This window comes from Nerophis ophidion, linkage group LG15, assembly GCF_033978795.1.
Source record: "Nerophis ophidion isolate RoL-2023_Sa linkage group LG15, RoL_Noph_v1.0, whole genome shotgun sequence".
In the NCBI taxonomy this organism is placed as follows: Eukaryota; Metazoa; Chordata; class Actinopteri; order Syngnathiformes; family Syngnathidae; genus Nerophis; species Nerophis ophidion.
This window is the reverse complement of record NC_084625.1, coordinates 39,407,921-39,434,183: the sequence shown is the minus strand read 5'-3', so window position 1 is coordinate 39,434,183 and position 26,263 is coordinate 39,407,921. Positions and strand designations below refer to the sequence as shown.

The window sequence follows — 26,263 nt, the reverse complement described above, 5'->3', positions numbered from 1 at the left end:
CGTTATTTAAGCCACAGTTACCAGGTAGTCAGTCTGGCAACATGACCTCCTGCACCCATGATGCTTCTCAATCCCTTGTCTCAGTCACAGTAAGCTTTTGTTATTCATGCCATAGTGCAAGTGTTTTCTTTCATGTTTATAGTTTATAGCCTTTGTGCTAGTCTTTTGTTTCATACCCCAAATTTTGTACTTCCATTGTGAGCGCTTTTTGTTGGTTCCTGTTTTTAGTTTTAGTGTTAAAATAAAAATGTCTTTACCTTCACGCCATTTCCACTCCATTCGCTTTGCACCTCGGGAAAACAACCCAAGACCAAGTCCAAGCTTGACAATTTGAGATATTTAATCTTACTTAGATTTCAGTTTTTGCAGTGTACATATGTCTTTGTAAATAATTAATTTCACACCGTCTATATTTGCGGCTTTTATATGTGGTGTGGCTAATATATGAAAATAATGTTTTCCTTATTCTATTCTTAATGTTGGAGTTTATATGTATTTGCATACAATGTGCAATAAAATGCTATATTTCTGTTTATAAAAATATGTTTTTTCCCAGACAAAGGTTTTGCCTCCCAGAGGAAGCTCTTTGGTAAGGTATCTGAAAAGTGCAATTTATATCTGTTTTAAAAGGAACATATTTATAAAAAAAAAACCTGGTGCTGTTCTTATAAAGATCCACTCTACTCTAATCCCTGAGGTCTACCTGCTGCCAGAGATCTGCTCCGAGTGGTTTGGCGGTAAAGGAGGGAGGGGCAGGAACTCTCCAAGGCCCAGGGACTCGGGACAGCCGTCGTCTGGGTGCAGAGGTGTCGCAACGGGGATCCGGCCGGACTCTGCGTCGTCCAAGGACACTTTACTATTGGAGAGGGAGCGCAGCAGGGGAAGACGCAACTTGAAGCCTCGGGGACGACCTGAAGAAAGGGACAAGGAGGAAGACCATGTTTGAAAAAATTAGGCAACGACCTGAAGAAGGGGACAAGGAGGAAGCCATGTTTGAAAAAATTAGGCAAAAAAAGGAAGAACAAGAGAAAATATGATTATCGTTATCCTGACAAAAATTGAGTGTGATAAAAAAACATTTTTGAAAATATTCTTCTACGGCTGCGGCCCGGTGGTTGGGGAACACTGCTCTATAACATGTCATCGTGCCCACCTTTACACCATGCTATCTGCGTGCCGGCCGGACGCATGCATTTTGTTTCCTTTCATATGAAATTGCAATGCATACTTGGTCAACAGCCATAGATTTTACACTGATGGTTGTGAAATAAAGAACTTTAACACTCTTACTAATATGCGCCAAACTCTGTGAACCCACACCAAACAATAATGACAAACACATTTCGGGAGAACATCGGCTCTGTAACACATTATAAACGCAACGTAACACTTACCCAGAATGCCATACATCCATGATTCTTGGCTATATTATACACGCACCCCCAACCCTGCCCACCTCAACCGACGCACGGAGAGGGGGGGCAGAGTTTGGTGCTAGCGGGGTGTATAATATGGCCAAGAGTTATAGATGAATGGCATTTTGGGTAAGTGTTATGTTGCGTTTATAATGTGTTACAGAGCCGATGTTCTCCCGAAATGTGTTTGTCATTCTTGTTTGGTGTGGGTTCACAGAGTGTGGCGCATATTAGTGAGAGTGTTAAAGTTGTTTTATATCACAACCATCAGTGTGATCTGTATGGCTGTGGAACAAGACCACTGGTTTACACATATTAAAGTAAAAAAAAACTCCGCCTTTTTGAGAAAAAAACGACAGGGGAAGCGTTACTCGTGATGTTACGAATTTGACCCGGCGGTAAAAGTAAGCATGTGCTAATAAATTTGGGGAGTGAGTTTGACACGGCAGTAATTCAAGGCAGGCGCATATTACATGCCCGGCGGCAATTCAAGGAGATACGGTATCTTTCCTCAGGGTCTCTGCAATCTACTGTTATTTGTTATTTCTACCGGTGAACAAGTTAGGACATAAATCATGTTCCCAATATGGAAAACCATTGCCTCTAATGGAGAATGTCTCATTTGCACCCCTGGTGGTGAAATCTATCAAAATTAGGGTGGTCCCAAAAAGGAGAGATTTTTTCAAATTGACTGTGTGTCGGTTTTAAAAGCGCACCCACCTCTGGTCAACATTTGAAAAAACAAGTGTGTGTAAAACATTTTTATTGCACCCTCTCTGGCCAACATATGTGATAACAAGTGTGTGTAAGAATCTGAAATGCGCGCCCTTTTTTATTTTTTTTAATAAATACATATGTATATAGAGACATGCTGTAATAACTTGAAGTAAATAATAAAGATTAAAAAAATATTCCAAAAACAAACAAAACAACTAAAAGCTTGCCTTTTTATATTTGCATATATTATATATGATTATTGTTGTAAATACAAATCTTTATATATCTAGAAAAGGTGGTCCTAAAAGGGAGGTATTTTTCATAAGTCACAAGAAGGTAACAAATTCAGGAATGTGTGTGTGTGTGCGTGTGTTAAATGTGTCTTTTAAAGATCTAGCCTATTCTTTTTTATGCTTTTAATGTTTGATTATTTCTGCACTGTAAGGGTTTGAACTGCGAATTGCCATGTGCTAATACAATGACAATTGAGAGAATTGTAATTCTAATGAAACTAATGAGGATGAATGTCCCATGACAAAAAGATAAAGAAAAAGAAGAAGCTTATCGACTACGTGTCGGTACGGACTCCAAAGGCGGACGCGCACAATTTTTCAGGATCTATGCAGATCCCAAATACAAATCAGCAGGTATCGGAAGGAAAGAAAAGTTGCTTTTGCATAATATTGCCAAACAAAACGCCAGATAATATGTCTTACCTTATACACACACCATAATAATACTCATATGTTGAAGCACCTGCGATGAGGTGGCGACTTGTCCAGGGTGTACCATGCCTTCCGCCCGATTGTAGCTGAGATAGGCGCCAGCGCCCCCCGCGACTCCGAAAGGGAATAAGCGGTAGAAAATGGATGGATGGATGTTGAAGCACATTAAGTGGTGCGGCTTTATAGCTTACCAAAGTCGTACTAAAACATTTTGATAGATTTTTGAGTGCCGTGTGTGATGTTTTATATTTTCAATGAAGCTTAGAAAATGCTGATGTTGCTTACTTGAGTAAGCAACATCATATAATAGTGCAGTCGAGACGTGTCCCTTATGTGTGACTGCCATCTACTGGTCACACTTATCATTCCACCATGTACCCAATAAAATTGCTTCAAGGTCAGAAAGCAAAACCAGAACAACATTTCTCAATGAGCTATTGCAAGGAATTTTTGGATTTCACCATCTACGGTCCGTAACATCATCAACAGGTTCAGAGAATCTGGAGAAATCACTGCACACAACATTGAATGCCCGTGAACTTGGATCCCTCAGGCGGTACTGCATCAAAAACTGACATCAGTGTGTAAAGGATATCACCACATGGGCTCAGGAACACTTCAGAAAACCACTGTCAGTAATTACAGTTTGTCGCTACATCTGTAAATGGTATATTATGCAAAGCGAGAGCCATTTATCAACAACACCCAGAAAGGTCGCCGGCTTCGCTGGGCCCGAGCTTATTTAAGATGGACTGATATAAAGTGTAAAAGTGTTCTGTGCAAGATTTCCAAGGACTCAAAGTCTCATAAAAGTGGTTACTTATTCTATTTTTTTTAACAATCCGTCAATCCAGCCATCCATTTTCTACCGCTTATTCCCTTTGGGGTCGCGAAAGGCGCTGGTGCCTATCTCAGCTACAATCAGTGTGCTTAAAAATACATTACAATGCTCAATCAATCATGATTGTTTTCTCACACAACAGACATTTTACTGCACATGTGCGGACTTGATTCAGGAGGGCAGACCAAAAGAAAGTGGTTATGGGAGGTTTGCACACTGCAGGTGCTGAAGAAGCAGTCGACTCCCACTGTAAACAGACAAAGCTTTGTAAATTTCTGCTTGTTCAATGTTATCACTGTATTTATTTCTCATGTTTTCCTTCTGTACACTACTTTTGTTTTACCTCTCTTTTGGAAATGTAGCTGTTCTGTGCTTTTTATGTTGTGATAATTATGGGCTGCGGCGCGTCTTAATGTTAGGACATTCCGCGAGTGTGTTTGAGGCTAGCAGTTAGCACTTGAAATAGCTGTGAAGTCATGAATAAAACAGCTCGTTAAGTCGACAACTGGATTCCTTCTTTTATTGTCACATAGACACATGACACTCCAGAGCAGATCTGGGCAAATTAAGCCCCTGTTCAGATTTTCAATCTGGCCTGCCGGACATTCCCAACTATTTTTTTTAGATCTTTAAGATTGAAACAGTAGCTACCATTATGATGTGCAGTGATGTTTTCAAATGACCGTAAGTCTTAAACTTTACAAAATATTTATATGGTTGGAATTTGCGCTTTTGCATGATGACCTACTCAGTGGCCTAGTGAACAGAGTGTCCGCCATGAGATTGTGAGTTCAAACCCTGGCCGAGTCATACCAAAGACTTTAAAAATGGGAACCATTATCTCCCTGCTTGACACTCAGCATCAAGGGTTAGAATTGAAGGTTAAATCACCAAAATTGATTCCCAGGCGCAGCCACCGCTGCTGCTCACTGCTCCCCTCACCTCCCAGGAAAGGATCAAGGGGATGGGTTAAATGGAGAGGACACATTTCACCACACCTAGTGTGTGACAATCATAGTAACTAATATACTAGTTACTATGATAATCTAATTAGTTACTATGGGAATCTAGGTCACAGCAGCTCAGAAGAGGCACCAAGCAGTGTGGGTGGGGAGCGTTTCCACAGAGTCTTTCCAGAGTGGCCAGCCTGAAATGTGGGTGTCAGGGACAGACGCGGTAGGAGAGTTTTACAACAAAGTTCTAAAGCTTAGTGATATATCAGATTGTAGGTGGGGCTCTTTTACCCTTCGCATTCATATTTTGCTGTGTTTGTTGCAGTTTGGTTGCATTTTGCTTGATTGTAAAATCTGTCGATCGAGAGGGGGTGTGACGTTCATATGTTGTCAATATTCAGTGTTTTATCGTTCATAGTTAATACTGTAAATCCCAATTTTTTTTTATTTTCGTGTACATTCTGGGTGTCTCACTCAGTAAAAAAAAAAAAGTTTAAATTCCATCCGGTTTTTAAGGTGGTCTGTCAAAACGTTTTAGCTTTCATCCATCTATCCATCCATTTTCTACCGCTGATTCCCTTTCGGGGTCGCGGGGGGCGCTGGCGCCTATCTCAGCTACAATCGGGCGGAAGGCGGCGTACACCCTGGACAAGTCGCCACCTCATCGCAGGGCCAACACAGATAGACAGACAACATTCACACTCACATTCACACACTAGGGCCAATTTAGTGTTGCCAATCAACCTATCCCCAGGTGCATGTCTTTGGAAGTGGGAGGAAGCCGGAGTACCCGGAGGGAACCCACGCATTCATGGGGACAACATGCAAACTCCACACAGAAAGATCCCGAGCCTGGATTTGAACCCAGGACTGCAGGACCTTCGTATTGTGAGGCAGACGCACTAACCCCTCTTCCACCGTGAAGTTTTAGCTTTCAATCAAACATTATTGTGAGGTTTTGTATTAATCTTCCTAACAATCCGATATACCAACCCCAAGACACATTTTTTTCTCTAAATTTGGCCCCCTGAGTCAAAATAATTGCCCAGGCCTGATCCAGACCATATTTTTATTTTTGCTCGTCTCGTTTTAAAGCAACAAACTCAACAGTATATAACACTACTTCTGTATGTGTTGAATGGGGGGGAGACAGCGGCAAGACAATCACTTCACTTCAAGACTATTACATTTAGTGCCACCTCTACCACCAAAGTATAGTTGACATCAAAGACGTGCAGAGTTAGGATTATTCCAAGTCAAATTTCGAAAGATGTGTTTTCATATGCTACAATCCAAATAACTTTCGGCATAAAACACCTGTCTTAATTGTAATTAAATTTTGTGTCACAGCACAGACTCGTACTCGTGCTTCACAGTTTCTCCTCTGGCTGCTCACCTGGATATGCCCCTGCTCACGCTGAGTGGGGCACGCCCACGCAGCAACAACGCTGCAGACAATTGCGCATCAGCGCACCTGGACATGACGAGAGGGAGCGGCATAGAAGCCAGCATACCCAAGAGATCTTCGTCAGAACATAGCCAATCTCCCATGAGTAAGCAGCACGTCTGGCACCTCGCACTCATTCCTTGCTTGCCTTCTTTGTGCTCTTCCTTGTTCCCTTATTGATCTCATTTGTGTCTTCCACAGTGTCCTCCCTGTTACCGTGATCGTGTCTTGCCTCACAACCCCCTCCCGGATCTTTACTTGCCTCCCTCGATCCTCGACCACTGCCTGGACACGGACATCGTTGCCTCTCTCCTGCCCTCGACTGCTTGCCTCCTTGCTGACTGCCTCTTTGCATTCCCCCTTGGATTTGGTGAAAGATTCACTCAACATGCACCGACAACACCCACTGGTAAATATCACATTGTTAATTCCGCACATCGTCCACATTCATTCACTAGTGGTAGCATAAACACCCCACACATTCATCAAAGGTTTAAATAAACCTTCAAAACCGCAGTTCTGCCTTGGTGTCGCCTCCTTCCCTTTGACAATACATAACATTTTGATCCGAAAGTGTGTGAGCGGATCAGAATATTCCGAAATCCGGTTAGGCTTTTAATCCGATTAAATGTGTCCACGTGCACATAGCTACAGATAGAATGGAATCGGATAGATGGGAAATTGATATTTTTTACTTCAGCGACTCATGCTCCAAATGGCATCGGCAGAACTAAAAAGAGGGCTTAAACTGTGATCTTCACCAAACTAGTTGACTACTTGACCAAGCCAACTCAAACAGCGCCAGATCCTCACGTGACTGCGCGCGAGTACAAAAATAACAGCGTTGTTGCTTCCCACTACTTGCTACTGCAATATCTTCTAAAAGACATTTCCGGCACGTTTTATCGAGGTAAAAAATGCTAACAGCTGATCGCCGTGATCAAACTTAAATTAATTGCAATCAAAGATCACCAGGGTTTCCTTCAGTGCTTTGTTGCTAAGGCACCTGCCTTAACAACAAACAGCCGCCGCCTAAGCTAAAGTTTTAACAAGCTGCTCCGCTTCATTCTGAATCTGTCTCTGTCAGTATGTCTCTCCAGCATTGTCCCACCCACAGAATCATCTGATTGGTCACAAGCAGAGCGGTAACAGCCAATCAGCAGTGTGTATTCAGAATGGTAACAGCCAATCAGCAGTGCGGATTCAGAGCGCATGGAGTCAGTGCTCCAGCGTCGGGAAGAGCAGATAGGTGTTTAGCAGGTAAGCATCAGGCAGCAGCCTCTCCCCAAATTATAATAAACACCTCCCTGCTAGTAACATTACTATGAGCCTGTTGACGTACTAGAAACATAAACGTCAGCTCAGCTCGCTCGCAGTTCTCAAGGTGAAAGGGCTAATTAGTATTAGTGTAACGTTAGCTCATTTTGTGGTGTGTGCGTGTGTTACGGACAGCAAAGTTCTGTCTGTCTGTTATTTCACTTTACATTTTTCTGTGTTGATTGAGCTGTGTTGAAGCAGCAAAAAAGGACATTATGTTAAATGAAGAGTTTCCTGAAGCTGTCTCTGATAGTTGATATGATAATGTAAGTGCATCATAAAGCCTACATGAACTCCATGGTGTTCAGGGATGAATAGTCTCTCCTATTGCTATTGTACTATTTTTTTTTAGCTATAGTTACATTAATCATTAGCAATGTAGCAGGCTAGTTTTGAATGGCAGTGTCCCTGCTAACACATGTTAATAAAAATAGAACATTTACATAACAAAAATCAACTACATGCTTCCCAAATGCTGTAATAAATAAAGCATGATGAGTTGAATATATGTCAGCATGCGGCATAATAATGACACACTTAGTATCTCAGGTAACTAGGACGGTTTTGTTTTTATTTCATGGAAAAAATATCGAGTTATATATCATATATCACCATTCAGCATATGGAGCGGAAAACACAACCAAAAATTGTAGGCTTCTTCATGCGACGAAGCTGGCCTACTTCACCACAGTCTGTAGTCGATTCTCCCCCCCCCCATCCCCTCCCCCCATGCTGTGGTGGCAGCAACAAGGTGAAGACATGATGGCGACAGGCTGAGTTACACCGATTCTTACAACCACCCAACCACCCAGACCGGGGTCTGTCCGCCGGACAGACACCACCTTAACTAACACATTTTCTGAGGGAAACACTGGATCACGATCATAGAAATCGCCCAGTTCAACTCTTACATATGTGCGGGTAAACAAGCGGGAATATTGTTTGCCCATCACATGAAACTCGGAAGAGCCTCTAAGTTACATTGTTGCAGCCCAGCAAATCATATCAACACATGCATCTAATTAAATTCAGATGTAAGTCGAATACAATAAAACATTGACAATTGTGTCTGAGAGTTGAAAACATGATGTATGAACAGAATGATGATGTTGAGCCATAACAGGCTTTGACAAGATAAGGAATTCAGGACAATAAAGTTGATTAGAATTTAGCTTTAGAGTTGATTTAAAATTTGCCCCACATTTTGTGGAACATTGTGCAACGTTTTGGAACACTGTGGACAGTGTGACTTCAGAGAGTGTAGAGACTAAACATCATGTCCAACAGGAGGATTCATTGAAAGATAATATTTTTTATTTTTTTTTATATATATATACAAACCCCAAAACCAGTGAAGTCGGCACGTTGTGTAAATTGTAAATAAAAACAATACAACGATTTGCAAATCCTTTTCAACTTATATTCAATTGAATAGACTGCAAAGACAAAATAATTGAGGTTCAAACTGGAAAACTGTGTAATTTTTTGCAAATATTAGCTCATTTGGAATTTGATGCCTGCAACATGTTTAAAAAAAGCTGGCATCAGTGACACAAAAGACTGAGAAAGTTGAGGAATGCTAATCAAACACTTATTTGGAACATCCCTTTGGTGAACAGGCTAATTGGGAACAGGTGGGTGCCATGAGTGGGTAAAAAAGCAGCTTCCATGAAATGCTCAGGCATTCACAAACAAGGATGGGGTGAGGGTCACCACTTTGTAAACAAATGCATGAGCAAACAATTTAAGAATCACATTTCTCATTGAGCCATTGCAAGGAATTTAGAGATTTCACCATCTAAGGTCTATAACATCATTACTCGGTTGGTAGAGTGGCTGTGCCAGCAACTTGAGTGTTGCAGGTTCGATTCCCGCATCCGCCATCCTAGTCACTGCCGTTGTGTCCTTGGGCAAGACACTTTACCCACCTGCTCCCAGTGCCACCCACACTGGTTTAAATGTAACTTAGATATTGGGTTTCACTATATAAAGCGCTTTGAGTTACTAGAGAAAAGCGCTTTATACATACAATTCACTTCACTAAATCACTAATAAGATCAGAAAATCTTGAGAAATCACTGCATGTAACTTTGAAGGCCCGTGACCTCGGATCCCTCAGGCGGCACTACATTAAAAAGCGACATCAGTGTGTAAAATATATCTCCACGTGGGCTCTAGAACACTTAAGAAAACCACTGTCTGTAACTACAGTTTCTCACAACATCTGTAAGTGCAAGTTAAAACTCTACTATGCAAAGTGAAAGCCATTTATCAACAACACCCAGAAACGCCACCGGCTTTGCTGGGGCCGAGCTCATCTAAGATGGACTGATGCAAAATGTACAAGTGTTCTTCTGTGCAAGAAATCCAGGGAATCAAAAAGTCTCATAAAATAATCTTACTTATTCTATTATTTTTTTGTGTTAATCCGTGTGCTAAAAAATACATTAAAATGCTCAATCAATCATGATTGTTTTCTCACACAATAGACATTTTACTGCACTTGTGCAGATTGGATTTTGGAGGGCAGACCAGAAGAAAGTGGGTGAATTTACCAATTAAATGTTATGAAAATATATTTGCATTGAGGGTTAAAATACTGTTCTAAATTTAAGTCACGAGTTTAAGTCCAAATCTTTCATAATGGCTGAATTACGTCGACATAAGTGGTTCGGACATTGACAAAATTAGCCAGTGTTGCACATTGTCTTTGACCTTTAACAATAAATATATTTTTTTACGTAGCTTTCATCAGGTTGTGCAGAATTCAAATGGTTTCATTGTGTTAGATATTTTTTGTTAATTTTGACGTGAACACAAATGTGCTTTTCTAAAGGAAGGGGAGTGATAATAATGACAAAAATAACAACACAATAAAACTTGTCAATATAAACTGTCCCATGGTTCCTATAAATGTCTCGCAGTTTATGTCAATAAAAACAGCCGAGCAGGTACGTCGGCTGTTCACTTTTTAGTACCGTATTTTTTGGACAATAGGGCGCACTGGATTATAAAGGGTCTGTTTTTGATCTTTTTTCATATATAAGGGGCACCGGATTATAAAACACATTAAAGGCCTACTGAAATTAGATTTTCTTATTCTTACGGGGATAGCAGGTCCATTCAATGTGTCATTCTTGATCATTTCGTGATATTGCCATATTTTTACTGAAAGGATTTGGTAGAGAACATCGACGATAAAATTCGCAACTTTTGGTCGCTAATAAAAAAGCCTTGCCTTTACCGGAAGTAGCAGACGATGTGCGCGTGACGTCACGGGTTGTAGGGCTCCTCACATCCTCACATTGTTTATAATCATAGCCAGCAGCAGCTAGAGCTATTCGGACCGAGAAAGCGACAATTTCCCCTTTTAATTTGAGCGAGGATGAAAGATTCGTGGATGAGGAAATTTAGAGTGAAGGACAAGAAAAAAATTTAAAAAGTAAAAAAAATAAATAAAAAATGTGATTGCAGTGGGAGCGATTCAGATGTTTTTACTGGGATAATTCTGGGAAATTCCTTATTTGCCTATTGTGTTGCTAGTGTTTTAGTGAGTTAAATAGTACCTGAAAGTCGGAGGGGTGTGGCCACGGGTGAGTTGACGCCAGAGTGTCTGAGGGAAGTCACGAAGCTGCAGCAGGAGAGAAGCTCCGCTGATCTCCGGTAACAGCCGACTATTACCACAAATTTCTCACCGAAAACTGTCGGTTGACTTGTAGTCGGGATCCATGTTCGCTTGACCGCTCTGATCCATAGTAAAGCTTCACTTCCGGGGAATTTTAAACAAGGAAAACCGTGTGTTTGTGAAGCTAAAGGCTAAAAGCTTCTGACCTCCATCTTTCTACTTTGACTTCTCCATTATTAATTGAACAAATTGCAAAAGATTCAGCAACACAGATGTCCAGAATACTGTTTTATTATGCGATTAAAGCAGACTAGTTATAGCTTGGATCGGGCTGGAAAATAATGTCCGCTACAATCCGAGACGTCAAACGCACGCATCATCATACGAGTCATCATACTGCAACGTTTTCAACACGAGACTCCGCGGGAAATTTAAAATTGCAATTTAGTAAACTAAAAAGGCCGTATTGGCATGTGTTGCAATGTTAATATTTCATCATTGATATATAAACTATCAGACTGCGTGGTCGGTAGTAGTGGGTTTCAGTAGGCCTTTAATGGGAGTAATATTATTTTTCTAAATGGAAAACATTTCCTTGTGGTCTACATAACATGTAATGGTGGTTCTATGGTCAAAATGTTGCACAGATTATGTTTTACAGATCATCTTTAAGTCGCTTTCTGACAGTTGCTTCAGGATGCGCCGTTTTGTGGGCGGTCTTATTTACGTGGCTCACCTTCGACAGCGTCTTCTCCCCGTCATCTTTGTTGTAGCGGTGTAGCGTGCAAGGACGGGAGTGGAAGAAGTGTCAAAAGATGGAGCTAACTGTTTAAATGACGTTCAGACTTTACTTCAATAAATAACGGGGCAGCATCTCCTCATCCGAAAACATCAACAAGGCTGGAAATGTGTCCGGTTAAAAAATGTCCGACCGGAACTCTTTAATAACTAAAGTTCCTTGGGTGAATAAAGTAAACTCACTACACCGGTATGTTTTAGCACTTTCATGGTGACTTTACTGACAAATATAAGTAAGAACTTTGCACTACTTTATATTAGAAATGACAGTGGAGGATGAATGTCCCACAACAATTAGAGGAAAAGAAGAAGCTTATCGACTATGCTGTCGCCATGGACTACAAAGGCGGACGCGCCCAATTCGTCAGGATTTATGCAGATCCCAAATACAGATCAGCAGGTTTCAGATGGTAAGAAAAGTTGCTCTTGCATAATATTGAGAAACAAAACGCCAGATAATATGTCTTACCTTACATTCGCACCACAATAATACTCATCTGTTGATGCACATAAAACGGTGCGGCTTCTTAGCTTACCAAAGTCTTACTAAAACATTTTGATAGATTTTTGAGCGCCATGTGTAATGGTCTATATTTTCAATGGGACATATAAAAGGGTGTTGTTTTATTGGCAGTCCGCTCCCTGTACGATCAGTGTCAGAGCTTGGTCCGCATTGCCGGCAGTAAGTCGGACACGTTTCTACGGAGGGTTGGACTCCGCCAAGGCTGCCCTTTGTCACCGATTCTGTTCATAACTTTTATGGACAATTTGGTGGCCGCAGGATTAGGTCTCTGCTTTTTGCAGATGATGTGGTCCTGTTGGCTTCATCTGGCCGGGATCTTCAGCTCTCATTGGATCGGTTCGCAGTCGAGTGTGAAGCGGCCGGAATGAGAATCAGCACCTCCATATCCGAGTCCATGGTTCTCTCCCGGAAAAGGGTGGAGTGCCATCTCCGGGTTGGGGAGGAGACCCTGCCCCAAGTGGAGGAGTTCAAGTACCTAGGAGTCTTGTTCACGAGTGGGGGAAGAGTGGATCGTGAGATCAACAGGCGGATCGGTGCGGCGTCTTCAGTAATACGGACGTTGTACCGATCCGTTGTGGTGAAGAAGGAGCTGAGCCGGAAGGCAAAGCTCTCAATTTACTGGTCGATCTACGTTCCCATCCTCACCTATGGTCATGAGCTTTGGGTCATGACCGAAAGGACAAGATCACAGGTACAAGCGGCCGAAATGAGTTTCCTCCGCCGTGTGGCGGGGCTCTCCCTTAGAGATAGGGTGAGAAGCTCTGCCATCCGGGAGGAACTCAAAGTAAAGCCGCTGCTCCTCCACATCAAGAGGAGCCAGATGAGGTGGTTCAGGCATCTGGTCAGGATGCCACCGGAACGCCTCCCGAGGGAGGTGTTTAGGGCACGTCCAATCGGTAGGAGGCCACGGGGAAGACCCAGGACACGTTGGGAAGACTATGTATCCCGGCTGACCTGGGAACGCCTCGGGATCCCCCGGGAAGAGTTAGACGAAGTGGCTAGGGAGAGGCAAGTCTTGGCTTCCCTGCTTAGGCTGCTACCCCCGCGACCCGACCTCGGATAAGCAGAAGATGATGGATGGATGGATATTTTATTGGCGTCATATTGCCATCATAGTGCGGTCCAAACGTATCTCTTATGTTTGACTGCCATCTACCGGTCACAAATATCATTACACAATATACTAAATAAAATTGCTTCGAGATCGGTAAGCTAAACCAGAATTATTCCGTACACCGGGTCATAAAGCGCACTGTCGAGTTTTGAGGGGAAAAAATTGTTTTAGGTGTGCCTTATAGTCCGGAAAATACGCTAATAAGGCTCCAGTAGACCAGGATTCTATAAGTTGATCACCTTGTTAAAACGTGTGCCTTTGCGTCAGGTGAGTATTTACCTGTGATGAGCCAGGTGGGCAGGCGGTGGTTGAGCTCCTGTTTGCCGTCTTGCAGTGTCTCCTCGCTCATGACCTCAAAGTTGAGGATGAACATGATCACCATGCCATCTTCGTTCTTCACGGGCACCACATCCACCATGCACAGGAAGCACTGACCTGCATGGACACACACAGACCAGGCTCACTCAGACCCATTGCAATCAGCGGGAGCTTTTATCCGGGACATCTTCTAATTCCAAAGTGCATGGATTAAAAAAATCACACACCTCCAGTCCAAAGGGGCAGACTTGATCTTTATACGTATTAACTTTAGAATCATTACATCTCTCATGAGAACATGCAGTGCTGCTTGGAATACATTCTGTTTGCTTCAAAACACCCCGTCTTCTTCAGCGTGTCATCACTTTCTTCAATGTTAGTTTTTAATGTCATCCCTGCAAAATCAGCTCCTGCACCTATGAGGACTAATACAGCATGCGGCATGTCTTGAATACATTACACATTGACTGCAAAAATATGTCTTCAGCTAAGACTTTGGAAGCAACAATAAACAGAAATCCAGTAGAATTATTAACAGTGTCATTGGAAATGTTTTTACTTACATTGAGGTTCAACACTGGCAATATTTCTTTTTTTTTTGGTGTAAAAATACAAAGCATACATATGTATAGAAGCATTCAATTAAAAAGAATGTAGGGAAAGTATAATTGTGCAGTCTTTAAATGAACACAAGTAAAGAAAAGCCGATTCACGATGAATTACCATGAAGGCTTTAGTGGCCACATACGTGGACAGCACCTTTTAGCTCTTATTTCCAAAATTGTGTACACTACAGAATTTGGGTCTTATGGTCGCTTATGTGGACACTTATACTGCCATCTGGTGGTGTTAGAAGAGTATAACATACAATGGAATTTGTAAAAAAAAAAGGTGTAAAAATAAAAATGAACATGTCACTACACATGAAGTACATTTGTGTACTTATGGACAAAGTACATCTTATAAAAATATGATTTTTACTTTTTATTCTAATTAGGGTCCAATAAACCCAAATAGCAAAGATAAATAAAATGAAAACATGTAAACAAACAGCTTGGGCCTTAAGAGGATAATGTTCACCATGATATGGTATTTTTTATTGTGCAACTTTCAAAACTAAAGTAAAAATAAATGTGATTAGTAAAAAAAAAAAAAAAAGAATGTTATCAATAACTAAAGCATGAACAGCCGTTTGGCTGCAGAGGGAGAGGAAGGAAAAGAGTGAGGAAGAGTGCCATCAAGTGGCCATATGAGGTAACTACGCACATCATGGCTTTGAAAGGCCAATAGAGACCTGGTTTTTCCTTCTGGATGGGTGTACACCGCCCTCCGCCCAAATGCAGCTGGGATAGGCTCCAGCCACGCCTGCGACCCCGTCAGCGACAAGCGGTAGAAAACGGATGTAAGGACAAATAATGTCCTTATTTGACTACAGAGTGAATCCTTCAGTATTGAAAATGAGGGCAAAATTGACCAATTAAATTACAATACGTCAGCAGACTCAATTAGGAGCCTTTGTTTGCTTACTTACTACTAAAAGACAAGTCGTCTTGTATGTTCACTATTTTATTTAAGGACAAAATTGCAATAATAAACATATGTTTAATGTACCCTAAGGTTTGTTGTTGAAATAAAGCCAATAATGCAATTTTTTTTGTGGTCCCCTTTATTTAGAAAAGTATCAAAGTATGGACATACATTTTGGTACCGTTACCGGTACCAAAATATTGGTATCGAGACAACCCTAGTATCTACTAATAAATATGGATAAGACATGTTAGCATTATGTTTGTGTTCAATTACAGTAAGTGTGTTTAGCCCAACATTTTGAAGTCTTTTTTTTTTTTTTTTTGGGACATAAACCACAATAATACCTTAATACCGTGATAATATCCTACTGTGAGATTCATAGGTGGGTAGTAACGCGCTACATTTACTCCGTTACATCTACTTGAGTAACTTTTGGGATAAATTGTACTTCTAAGAGTAGTTTTTATGCAACATACTTTTACTTTTACTTGAGTATATTTATAGAGAAGAAACGCTACTTTTGCTCCGCTCCATTTATCTGCAATCAGGTCGCTACTCGCTACTTTTTTTTATCGATCTGTTAATGCACACTTTGTTTGTTTTGTTTTTGTCAGACACGCATTCAAAGTAGGAACTACGCATGCTTGCGTTTCACCAATCAAATGCAGTCACTGGTGACGTTGGACCAATCAAACAGAGCCAGGTGGTCACGTGACCGTCACACATAGAACCCGACATGTTGAAAAACTTATTGGGGTGTTACCATTTAGTGGTCAACTGTACGGAATATGTACTCTACTGTGCAATCTACTAATAAAAGTTTCAATCAATCAACCAATCAATTAAAAGTGTAAAGGAAAAAAGACACTTTTTATTTCAACCGTACTTCCCGTCAAAAGCCTAAAGACTGATCGCACACTTCCTGTCTTCACAATAAAAGCGCCGCTCCATCGCGCCTGCGCTAACAAAATAAGAGTCTCTGAAAGCCAGCGCAAACAAACTAGCAAGCTACGGAGTTTGCTGCCAATGTATTTCTTGTAAAGTGTATAAAAACGAATATGGAAGCTGGACAAATAAGATGCCAAAAAACAACGACTTTCATGTGGTATTAGACAGAAAAGAGGAACTTTTTTTCTCCTCCATTTGAAAATGTGGACATTATCAGCACTATACTGTCTGATTCCAATCAATACAAGTCATCAGAATCAGGTAATACACCAACTTATATTCTTGTCTTCATGAAAGATAGGAATCTATATGTTAAACATGCATGTATATTCATTAAAACACCTTTAACATGTCAACATGTGTGTGTGTGTGTGTATATGAGGTAGATCACCTCGACTTGGTCATTTATTAAGTAATTGATTAACGTTGAAAAACTTATTGGGGTGTTACCATTTAGTGGTCAATTGTACGGAATATGTACTGTACTGCAATCTACTAATACAAGTTTCAATCAATCAATCAATCAATCAATCAATGAATGCCTACTGAGCCTATGGTGCTGTTAAGTTATTGTGGCTCAATTTGCCTTAATTTTTATTTTATTTTAATGTATTATTATTTAATATATAATATTGTTTTAGTTTCTTAAGAGATATTCCTGGCTCTGAATATGCTTGCTCATTGCTATTTTTATGTTTTTGTGCATTATTTGTTGCCGTAATCATTAAACAAACAGGTTACTCATCAGTTACTCAGTACTTGAGTAGTTTTTTCACAACATACTTTTTACTTTTACTCAAGTAAATATTTGGGTGACTACTCCTTACTTTTACTTGAGTAATACATCTCTAAAGTAACAGTACTCTTACTTGAGTACAATTTCTGGCTACTCTACCCACCTCTGGTGAGATTAGATACCATCACATCCCTAATTATCAATAATTATTTTTTTAACAGCTTTTTTCCACACAGGAAGTGACCTCAATTAAAATGACCAACTGTCAGCAAACGCACCATTGTAAGTGTGAACATGCAAGTGTTATGGTGAAAATGTATTAACAATAATACACATGGATAAATGTTGGGATTAAATTAAAAGTAATAATCGGACATGCCGAATGTTAACCACGTGATGTTCCTCAAAGTTACTTTGCTTAGCATGCCTGAAACAAACACAACCGGAGCATCATCAACATGATTAACCGTCAGTTCGGTAACTAATAAAAACTGCTGACTTTGCAATCGTGACCAACTACGAGTCCTACCTGGAAGTCAGCGAGTCCGCAGATAGTACCCACAATGATTCTGTCAGCGTGAGAATCTTAGATCCTGCTTGGCCATGTACAGTACATGTTGACCACACTCACAAACCCGCCTGTCATTCATATCGCATCCCACTTTGGAACGGGATAAAGATGCGATTGGACGACTGCATAATCTCCACGCAGGAGGGGGGAAATATGAAACAAGGGGAAAACCGGGGGATTACACCATCTGGCCATATCTGGCGCTCAGAGTGTGTGTGTTTGTGTGTGTGTGTCTATGTGTGTGTGTGTGAATTGAAAGAGAGTGTATTTGCAGAGGCTCACATTCATTCATGAGCTTCTGGGTCATCTCATTCATGCTTGGATTCATTAACAGCTGTCATTGCCTGTGCTGACTTTGGAATCTCTGAAGGTGTTACTGAGTCCCCAAATCATACATTTTTCATCTACACGCACGATCTTTATTTGTCACGTTTGTTTTGGTATCATTCCTTCTCCTGATTCTTTTTACAAACCCTGTTTCCATATGATGCTGGTTGGTTCTGGATGGTTCGCTTCTGCTTTGGTCCGGATGACAAGATGTCGAATATTTCCAAAAACAATTTGAAAGGTGGACTTGTCAGACCACAGAACATTTTTCCACTTTGCATCAGTCTATCTTAGATGATCTCGGGCCCAGAGAAGCCGGCGGCGTTTCTGGATGTTGTTGATAAATGGCGTCCGCTTTGCATAGTAGAGCTTTAACTTGCACTTACAGATGTAGCGACCAATTGTGTTGAGTGACAGTGGTTTTCTGAAGTGTTCCTGAGCCCAAGTGGTGATATCCTTTAGAGATTGATGTCGGTTTTTGATACAGTGCCGTCGGAGGGATCGAAAGCCACGGTTTCTGGCCATGTCGCTTACGTGGAGTGATTCCTCCAGATTCTCTGAACCTTTTGATGATATTATGGACCGTAGATGTTGAAATCCCTAAATGTCTTGCAATTGCACTTTGAGAAACATTGTCTTAAACTGTTTGACTATTTGCTCACGCAGTTGTGGACAAAGGGGTGTACCTCGCCCCATCCTTTCTTGTGAAAGACTGAGCATTTTTTGGGAAGCTGTTTTTATACCCAATTATGGCACCCACCTGTTCCTAATTAGCCTGCACACCTGTGGGATGTTCCAAATAAGTGTTTGATGAGCATTCCTTAACTTTATCAATATTTATTGCCACCTTTCCCAACTTCTTTGTCACGTGTTGCTGGCATCAAATTCTAAAGTTAATGATTATCAGTTTGAACATCAAATATGTTGTCTTTGCAACATATTCATCTGAATATGGGTTGAAAATTATTTGCAAATCATTGTATTCTGTTTATATTTACATCTAACACAATTTCCCAACTCATATGGAAACGGGGTTTGTAGGATTCCTCACAGATCCCTCGGCTTCGATTGTTGGGGTCGGAGCAACGATACACACCTCCGGTCCCCAAGTAGTGACGGTCAAAAGAACGGCGGCCAAGACAGGATGAGTCGGATTGCTCATCTTCCATTGTGTTTTTTTGGGGACTTGAACCGTGGTTATGGACGAACTGACCTCTTTTGTTGGCTCGGTTAGTCAACAAACTGAGAAGGCAATGTTCCTAAAAAAGTTTCCTAGAACAACAATTGCAGTGTGATTTCATGCACTACATTGAAAATAGAAATGTATTCTGTGATTTAGATGGCTGGGCCATATGGCCTTTTATTAATATGTTGATATTTTTAGGCCATGTCACGATACACGATATATATCTCGATATTTTGCCTTAGCCTCGAATGAACACTTGATGCATATAATCACAGCAGTATGATGATTCTATGTGTGTACATTAAAACATTCTTCTTCATACTGCATTAATATATGCTACTTTTAAACTTTCATGCAGAGAGGAAAATCACAACTAAGTCAATTGACCAAAACTGTATTTATTAAACAGTTATTAAGCAGTGGTACAAACATTCATGTCATTTCAAAACAGAAAGTGCAAGATTGTCAGAGACATTTTAAAACAAGCTATTAGTGCACTTTTGTGCATGATGTCACTAAGATGACATATCAAAACAACACTAAATTAAAGTGTACTTTTTGTACAGAACGCCACTACGATATCGATCCATCCATCTATTTTCTACCGCTTGTACCGTTTGGGGTCGCAAGGGGTCGCTGGAGCCTGTCTCAGCTGCATTCGGGCGGAAGGCCGTTTACACCCTGGACAAGTCTCCTGTCCAAAGGCAAAACCCAGTAACTCAATTTTGGTCAAAACTAAGCTGACAATTTTGGAGTTCCTAGGTGATATGCTTTACATTAGTGTATGTGATATTGTAATTTGTTCGGTAAGTAAGCTGTTACGCATATGGCAGGACCTAGCAACTACCACATAACCGCGTAGATACAACAGAATAACCTAGTATCTCAAGGGACCAATCGGAGCTTCTTTGTCAGTCACCTTATTGTCTTTAATGAAACATTTGCACGAATGGGGGCCGACGGTCAACCTGATTATGTGATATTATGGCACGAGGGGATATTTGGAAGATTGGCCCAGGACGTTCATTAAATGTATTGTTCTTGATTCTTCCCTTTGCATACTCTTTTGGGCAGATAACTGTGGAGGTCAAAATCAAAACTGGACGCTGCACACGGCTCTTGCCCAATGTGCAAACGCAGAATGGGGCCCTCCCGAGATTGTGATAAAATATCTGGAGAAAGGGCACACGTTCATGAGTGCAGATTCAATCCATGGCTCAATCGGCAAGAAATTGAAAGCCCAAGAAAACATATATACGTTTGATGACTTTGTAAATCTTTGTAAGACAGCATCAAGATAGAATGGTTTTCCTTTGTTTTCTCAAAATCAGCTAGAAGTGAGTTACTAGGTTTTGCCTTAGGGCGGGAGAAGTCGCCATCTCATTGCAGGGCGCCACTACAATAGTTAAAATCAAATAAGGTGCACTTTTGTGCATGAAGTCACACAAGATATTTCAAAAACTGTCAGATAAAAATTAGCTGCATAACAGGAACTCAAACAGTATATGTCCTTTGTTCTGTGGTACGTTCTTGCGGACGTTATCTCCTTTTAATGTTGGTTTATTTTTCATATGTTGTTGATCTGGAAATTGTTGCTTCGGCATTTTGAGATGTTGACATGCGAAGTGTCAAGCACTCTTCATTCTCTAGCGGGTGAATTTCCGAATGATGCTATAAATTAGCAGTGATGCTACTTTTTGTAGCAACGCTTTTGACGCATAATTGTTCAACATATTCCAGCTTGAAGACAAACCACCGCCAGATGATGCACCCCGTGCTGTTTCTCTTGGGAATGAATTCTTCCTCCATTTGATACCAGATTCGCGTTATCTCTTTCTCGTATTACCACTCGCAACGCACCGTTAGCATCACAGCTAATGTTACCCATGTAGTTCCCTCTCTGCTTGGGAAGGGCGTGTGACGTTGCACACGGGACGCATGTAAGAAAGTGCGCTTGTTTTACGTTTCCGTGAGAAGGAGAGACAAGAAAGGTTGAGAGACGCATGTGGTGTAATGCCCGCAGCTAAAAGCAACTGTGTGAGAAATATACTCGAATATCACGATATAGTCATTTTCTATATCGCACAGAGACATACCCGCGATATATCGAGTATATCGATATATCGCCCTGCCCCTGTTTGAAAGCTTTTTTAAATGTGTGTTTACAGTCAGGTGAAGCATATTGATTTTTCGTCAACAAAATATGTTTTAATATCTTCGACTCACAGAGCCAACAAAAGAGCGCAGTTCGTACATGCCTACGGTTCGGGTCTGAAGATACTGCCCGGCCAAAAAAGGGTAGTAACCCAATCCCTCAGTAGTCTCACCTTAAAACTCATTTGTATACTCTAGCCTTTAAATAGACCTCCTTTTTAGACCAGTTGATCAGCCGCTTCTTTTCTCTTTCTCCTCTGTCCCCCCCTCCCTTATGGAGGGGGTCCGGTCCGATGACCATGGATGAAGTACTGGCTGTCCAGAGTCGGGACCCAGGATGGACCGCTCGTCGGGACCCAGGATGGACCGCTCGCCTGTGTATCGGTTGGGGACATCTCTACGATGCTGATCCGACTCCGCTTGGGATGGTTTCCTGTGGACGGGACTCTCGCTGCTGTCTTGGATCCGCTTTGAACTGAACTTTCGCGGCTGTGTTGGAGCCACTATGGACTGCACTTTCACAGTATCATGTTAGACCCGCTCGACATCCATTGCTTTTGGTCCCCTAGAGGGGGGGGGGGGGGACGGTTGCCCACATTTGAGGTCCTCTCCAAGGTTCTCATAGTCATCATTGTCACTGGCGTCCCACTGGGTGTGAATTTTCCTTGCCCACTGGGTGTGAGTTTTCCTTGCCCTTATGTGGGTTCTTCCGAGGATGTCGTAGTGGTTTGTACAGTCCTTTGAGACATTTGTGATTTAGGGCTATATAAATAAACATTGATGATTGTTTGATTGATATTACCTTTTCTTGCTGGGCAGTATCTTCAGACCCGAACCGTCGTTAGGGAAGAACTTTTCACAACGTCTTGTTTTATGTTTGCTATTATACTCCTTGGTTTAGTGTTCTGTTCTGTCCTCAGTGATCTAATCCTCCTTTGTTTACCTTTCGTGTTGAGTGGACACACCGGATTTTGTCTATTGATTCGTGTTGCTATTGCTCATCATGCCAGTTCTTTGGGATTCGCGTTCGCATTACGGGACTGTTTATGTTTAGCTTCACGATACGCTCGTTGTCATGCCTGTTCGATTCCATGTTGATGCTATGCTAAGTTAAGTTTCGGGAGTTTTCTAGCGGAACACTATTTGTAATGTTGCCTTGTGTATTGGATAAAAAACACTTTCTTAACTACAAGCTGCCTGAAGTCCTACAAATATTGGAAGTGCACACCATGCAAAAACGTTACGGAACGGACCTCTTTTGTTTTATATTTGTTCATTTGAAGGACAGTGTGCAGTTACAGTGGGGCAAAAAAGTATTTAGTCAGCCACCGATTGTGCAAGTTCTCCCACTTAAAATGATGTCAAAGGTCTGTAATTTTCATCATAGGTACACTTCAACTGTGAGTGACAGAATGTGAAAAAAAAATCCAGGAATTCACGTTGTAAGAATTAAAAAAAAAAAAATTTAATTTATGGTGGAAAATAAGTATTTGTTCAACCATTCAAAGCTCTCACTGATGGAAGGAGGTTTTGGCTCAAAATCTCACGATACATGGCCCCATTCATTCTTTCCTTAACACGGATCAATCGTCCTGTCCCCTTAGCAGAAAAACAGCCCCAAAGCATGATGTTTCCACCCCCATGCTTCACAGTAGGTATGGTGTTCTTAGGATGCAACTCAGTAGTCTTCTTCCTCCAAACACGACGAGCTGAATTTATACCAAAAAGTTCTATTTTGGTTTCATCTGACCACATGACATTCTCCCAATCCTCTGCTGTTTCATCCATGTATCCTTTTTGGTACATAAAAAATATGGCTGCAGCAGATTTAGCACCATGTTAATTTCCATCTGTAGTCACTTTATGGCCCATTTAACATCCATAATTTGTCACAGTTGGTTTGCACGTTTATGCGTGGGTTGTTCTCCTGGGATGCAGACGGAACTCCGGACGAAGCATACAGGTAAGAATATGATTGTATGTCCATAAATCAAACAAAGTACAAACATACGGGAAACAAACAAAGAGACGTGTGCCGATTGCACGGGAAGCTAAGACGAGACTTAGCACAGGAATCAAAAGCATAAAGACCAGGATTCCGTCACGTGTTGCTTGCAGCAAATAAGGAAGCCGGACTGATTGTGGCGAGAAACAAGAATAAGTAACTTTCTGATTAGTGCCCGGCAGCAGGTGAGCGTCCCGGACACTAATCAGAGGCAGGTGAAACTAATCAGCACCCATGGAAAGGAAAACACAAACCCAGGGGTGCTGAAAACAGAAATGAGGTAGTCAAACTAACAGAATGAAACATGATCCGGGCAACGGATCAAGACGCACTTAAAATAACTAAGAATTAAAATACATAACAAAATTGAAATTGCATAATGAAAAGCCATTTAAAATACAAGTGGAATACATAAAGTTGGCCTGGGCAACTATTTTGACTCGAGGGGCCAAATTTAGTGAAAAAAATGTGTCTGGGGGCCTGCATATCTGAGTTTTAGGAACACTAATACAAAAACCTCACAATAATGTCTGATTGAATGCTAAAAAAGTTGCGACACACCGCCTTAAAAAACAGAATGGAATTTTTATATTTTTTACCGAATGAGACACCCAGGATGTACATGAAAATAAAGAATGTGGGATTTACAATACTAACTATGAACAATAAAACACTGAATATTGACAACATATGAACGTCACACACCCTCTCGATTAACTCTTTTGATTGATTGATTGATTGAAAGTTTTATTAGTAGCACAGTACAGTACATATTCCGTACAATTGACCACTAAATGGTAACACCCGAATACGTTTTTCAACTTGTTTAAGTCGGGGTCCACGTTAATCAACATTAAACTGCCTGCAGTTGTTGCTCTAATGAAATAAAATGACAAAACTGTTCTTCTACACATAAAAAGTGCAACATTAAACAGTTTCAAATCAACTCAGCCGAAACACAACAAAAATGCAAAAACCCAGCTGTTGCTGGTACAATCTGATACATCTGATATATCACTAAGCTTTAGAACTTTGTTGTAAAAATCTCCTTCTGCGTCTGTCTCTGACACCCACAGTTCAGGCTGGCCGCTCTGGAAACACTCTGTGGAAACGCTCCCCGCCCACACTGCTTGGTGGCTCGTCTGAGCTGCTGTCACATAAATTACTATAGTAATTAGAATATCATGCAAAAGCGCAGATTCCAACCGCCGAGTCACACCAAAGACTATAAAAATGGGAACGATTACCTCCCTGCTTGGCATTCAGCATCAAGGGTTGGAATTGGGGGTTAAATCACCAAAAAGATTCGCGAGCGCAGCCACCGCTGCTGCTCACTGCTCCCCTCACCTCCCAGGGGGTGGAACAAGGGGATGGGTGAAACGCAGAGAGTTAGTTTTTTGCCTTCCGATTTTGTCTGCTAGAACAGTGGTGCCCAACCACAGGGCCGTGGCCCGATTGGTACCGGTCCGCAGAATAATTTTTTATTCATTTTTATTTAAAAAAACCAAACAAAAAAAAAACATTTTATTTTTTATTTTTTATTAAATCAACATAAACAACACAATATACACTTACAATTAGTGCACCAACCACAAAAACCTCCCTTTTTCATGACAAAGAAAAAAAATAAAAAAATAAAAAAAATAAGGTCAGTGCTGGTTGATTCAGCATTTTGTTGGTGTGGCACCGGCCGACATGTTGACATGTGGAGTTTCAAGCACTCTTCATTCTCGAGCGGGTGACTTTTCAAATAATGGTACAAATTAGTAGTGCTGCTACTTTTTGTAGCAACGCTTTTGCGGCATACATGACATATTACGGTTGTCTGTTCAACATCTTCCCGCTTGAAGGCAAACCACCGCCAGACGATGGACCCTCTGCGGTTTTTCTTGGGAATTTATTTTTCCTCCCCTGTTACCAGATTGGCGCCTTCTCTCTCTCGTATTTCCACTCGCACTGCTACGCTAGCATCACAGCTAATGTTAGCCATGTTGCTACCTCTCTGCTCGGCGAGAGCGTATGACGTTGCATGGGCGACAGTATGTGACGTACTGTATGTAAGAAGGTGCGCTTGTTTTATGTCCCTGTGAGGAGAGACGAGAAAGAGTGAGAAACGCCTGTAATGCGGTGGCTGCGCTCAGGAATCATTTTCGGTGATTTAACCCCCAATTCCAACCCTTGATGCTGAGTACCAAGCAGGAAGGGAATGGGTCCCTTTTTTATTGTCTTTGGTATAACTCGGCTGGGCTTTGAAGTCACCATCCATCCATCTTCTTCCGCTTATCCGAGGTCGGGTCGCGGGGGCAGCAGCCTAAGCAGGGAAGCCCAGACTTCCCTCTCCCCAGCCACTTCGTCTAGCTCTTCCCGGGGGATCCCGAGGCGTTCCCAGGCCATAGTCTTCCCAACGTGTCCTGGGTCTTCCCCGTGGCCTCCTACCGGTTGGACGTGCCCTAAACACCTCCCTCGGGAGGCTTTCGGGTGGCATCCAGACCAGATGCCCGAACCACCTCATCTGGCTCCTCTCGATGTGGAGGAGCAGCGGCTTTACTTTGAGTTCCTCCCGGATGACAGAGCTTCTCACCCTATCTCTAAGGGAGAGCCCAGCCACACGGCGGAGGAAACTCATTTCGGCCGCTTGTACCCGTGATCTTATTCTTTCGGTCATGACCCAAAGCTCATGACCATAGGTGAGGATGGGAACGTAGATCGACCGGTAAATTGAGAGCTTTGCCTTCCGGCTCAGCTCCTTCTTCACCACAACAGATCGGGACAACGTCCGCATTACTGAAGACGCCGCACCGATCCGCCTGTCGATCTCACGATGCACTCTTCCCCCACTCGTGAACAAGACTCCTAGGTACTTGAACTCCTCCACTTGGGGCAGGGTTTGAAGTCACGACCTTGGTAAATTTGTTATACTTGTATTGCGCCTTTCTACCTTCAAGGTACTCAAAACGCTTTGACACTACTTCCACATTCACCCATTCACACACTGGTGACGGGAACAGCTATG

At 41.7% G+C, this 26,263-nt stretch overlaps 1 protein-coding gene across 1 annotated transcript; it reads right to left on the bottom strand.

Annotated features, from left to right (window-relative positions):
• Window positions 1-699: 699 nt before the first annotated feature.
• Window positions 700-17,613, bottom strand: LOC133569794 (potassium voltage-gated channel subfamily H member 2-like). Its single transcript, XM_061922417.1, has 3 exons — window positions 17,537-17,613; window positions 13,755-13,910; window positions 700-911 (listed from the first exon to the last, which is right to left on the bottom strand). The coding sequence occupies exons 2-3, from the start codon at window positions 13,891-13,893 to the stop codon at window positions 700-702; spliced, it is 351 nt and encodes a 116-aa protein (XP_061778401.1). The 5' UTR covers window positions 13,894-13,910; window positions 17,537-17,613.
• Window positions 17,614-26,263: the final 8,650 nt, after the last annotated feature.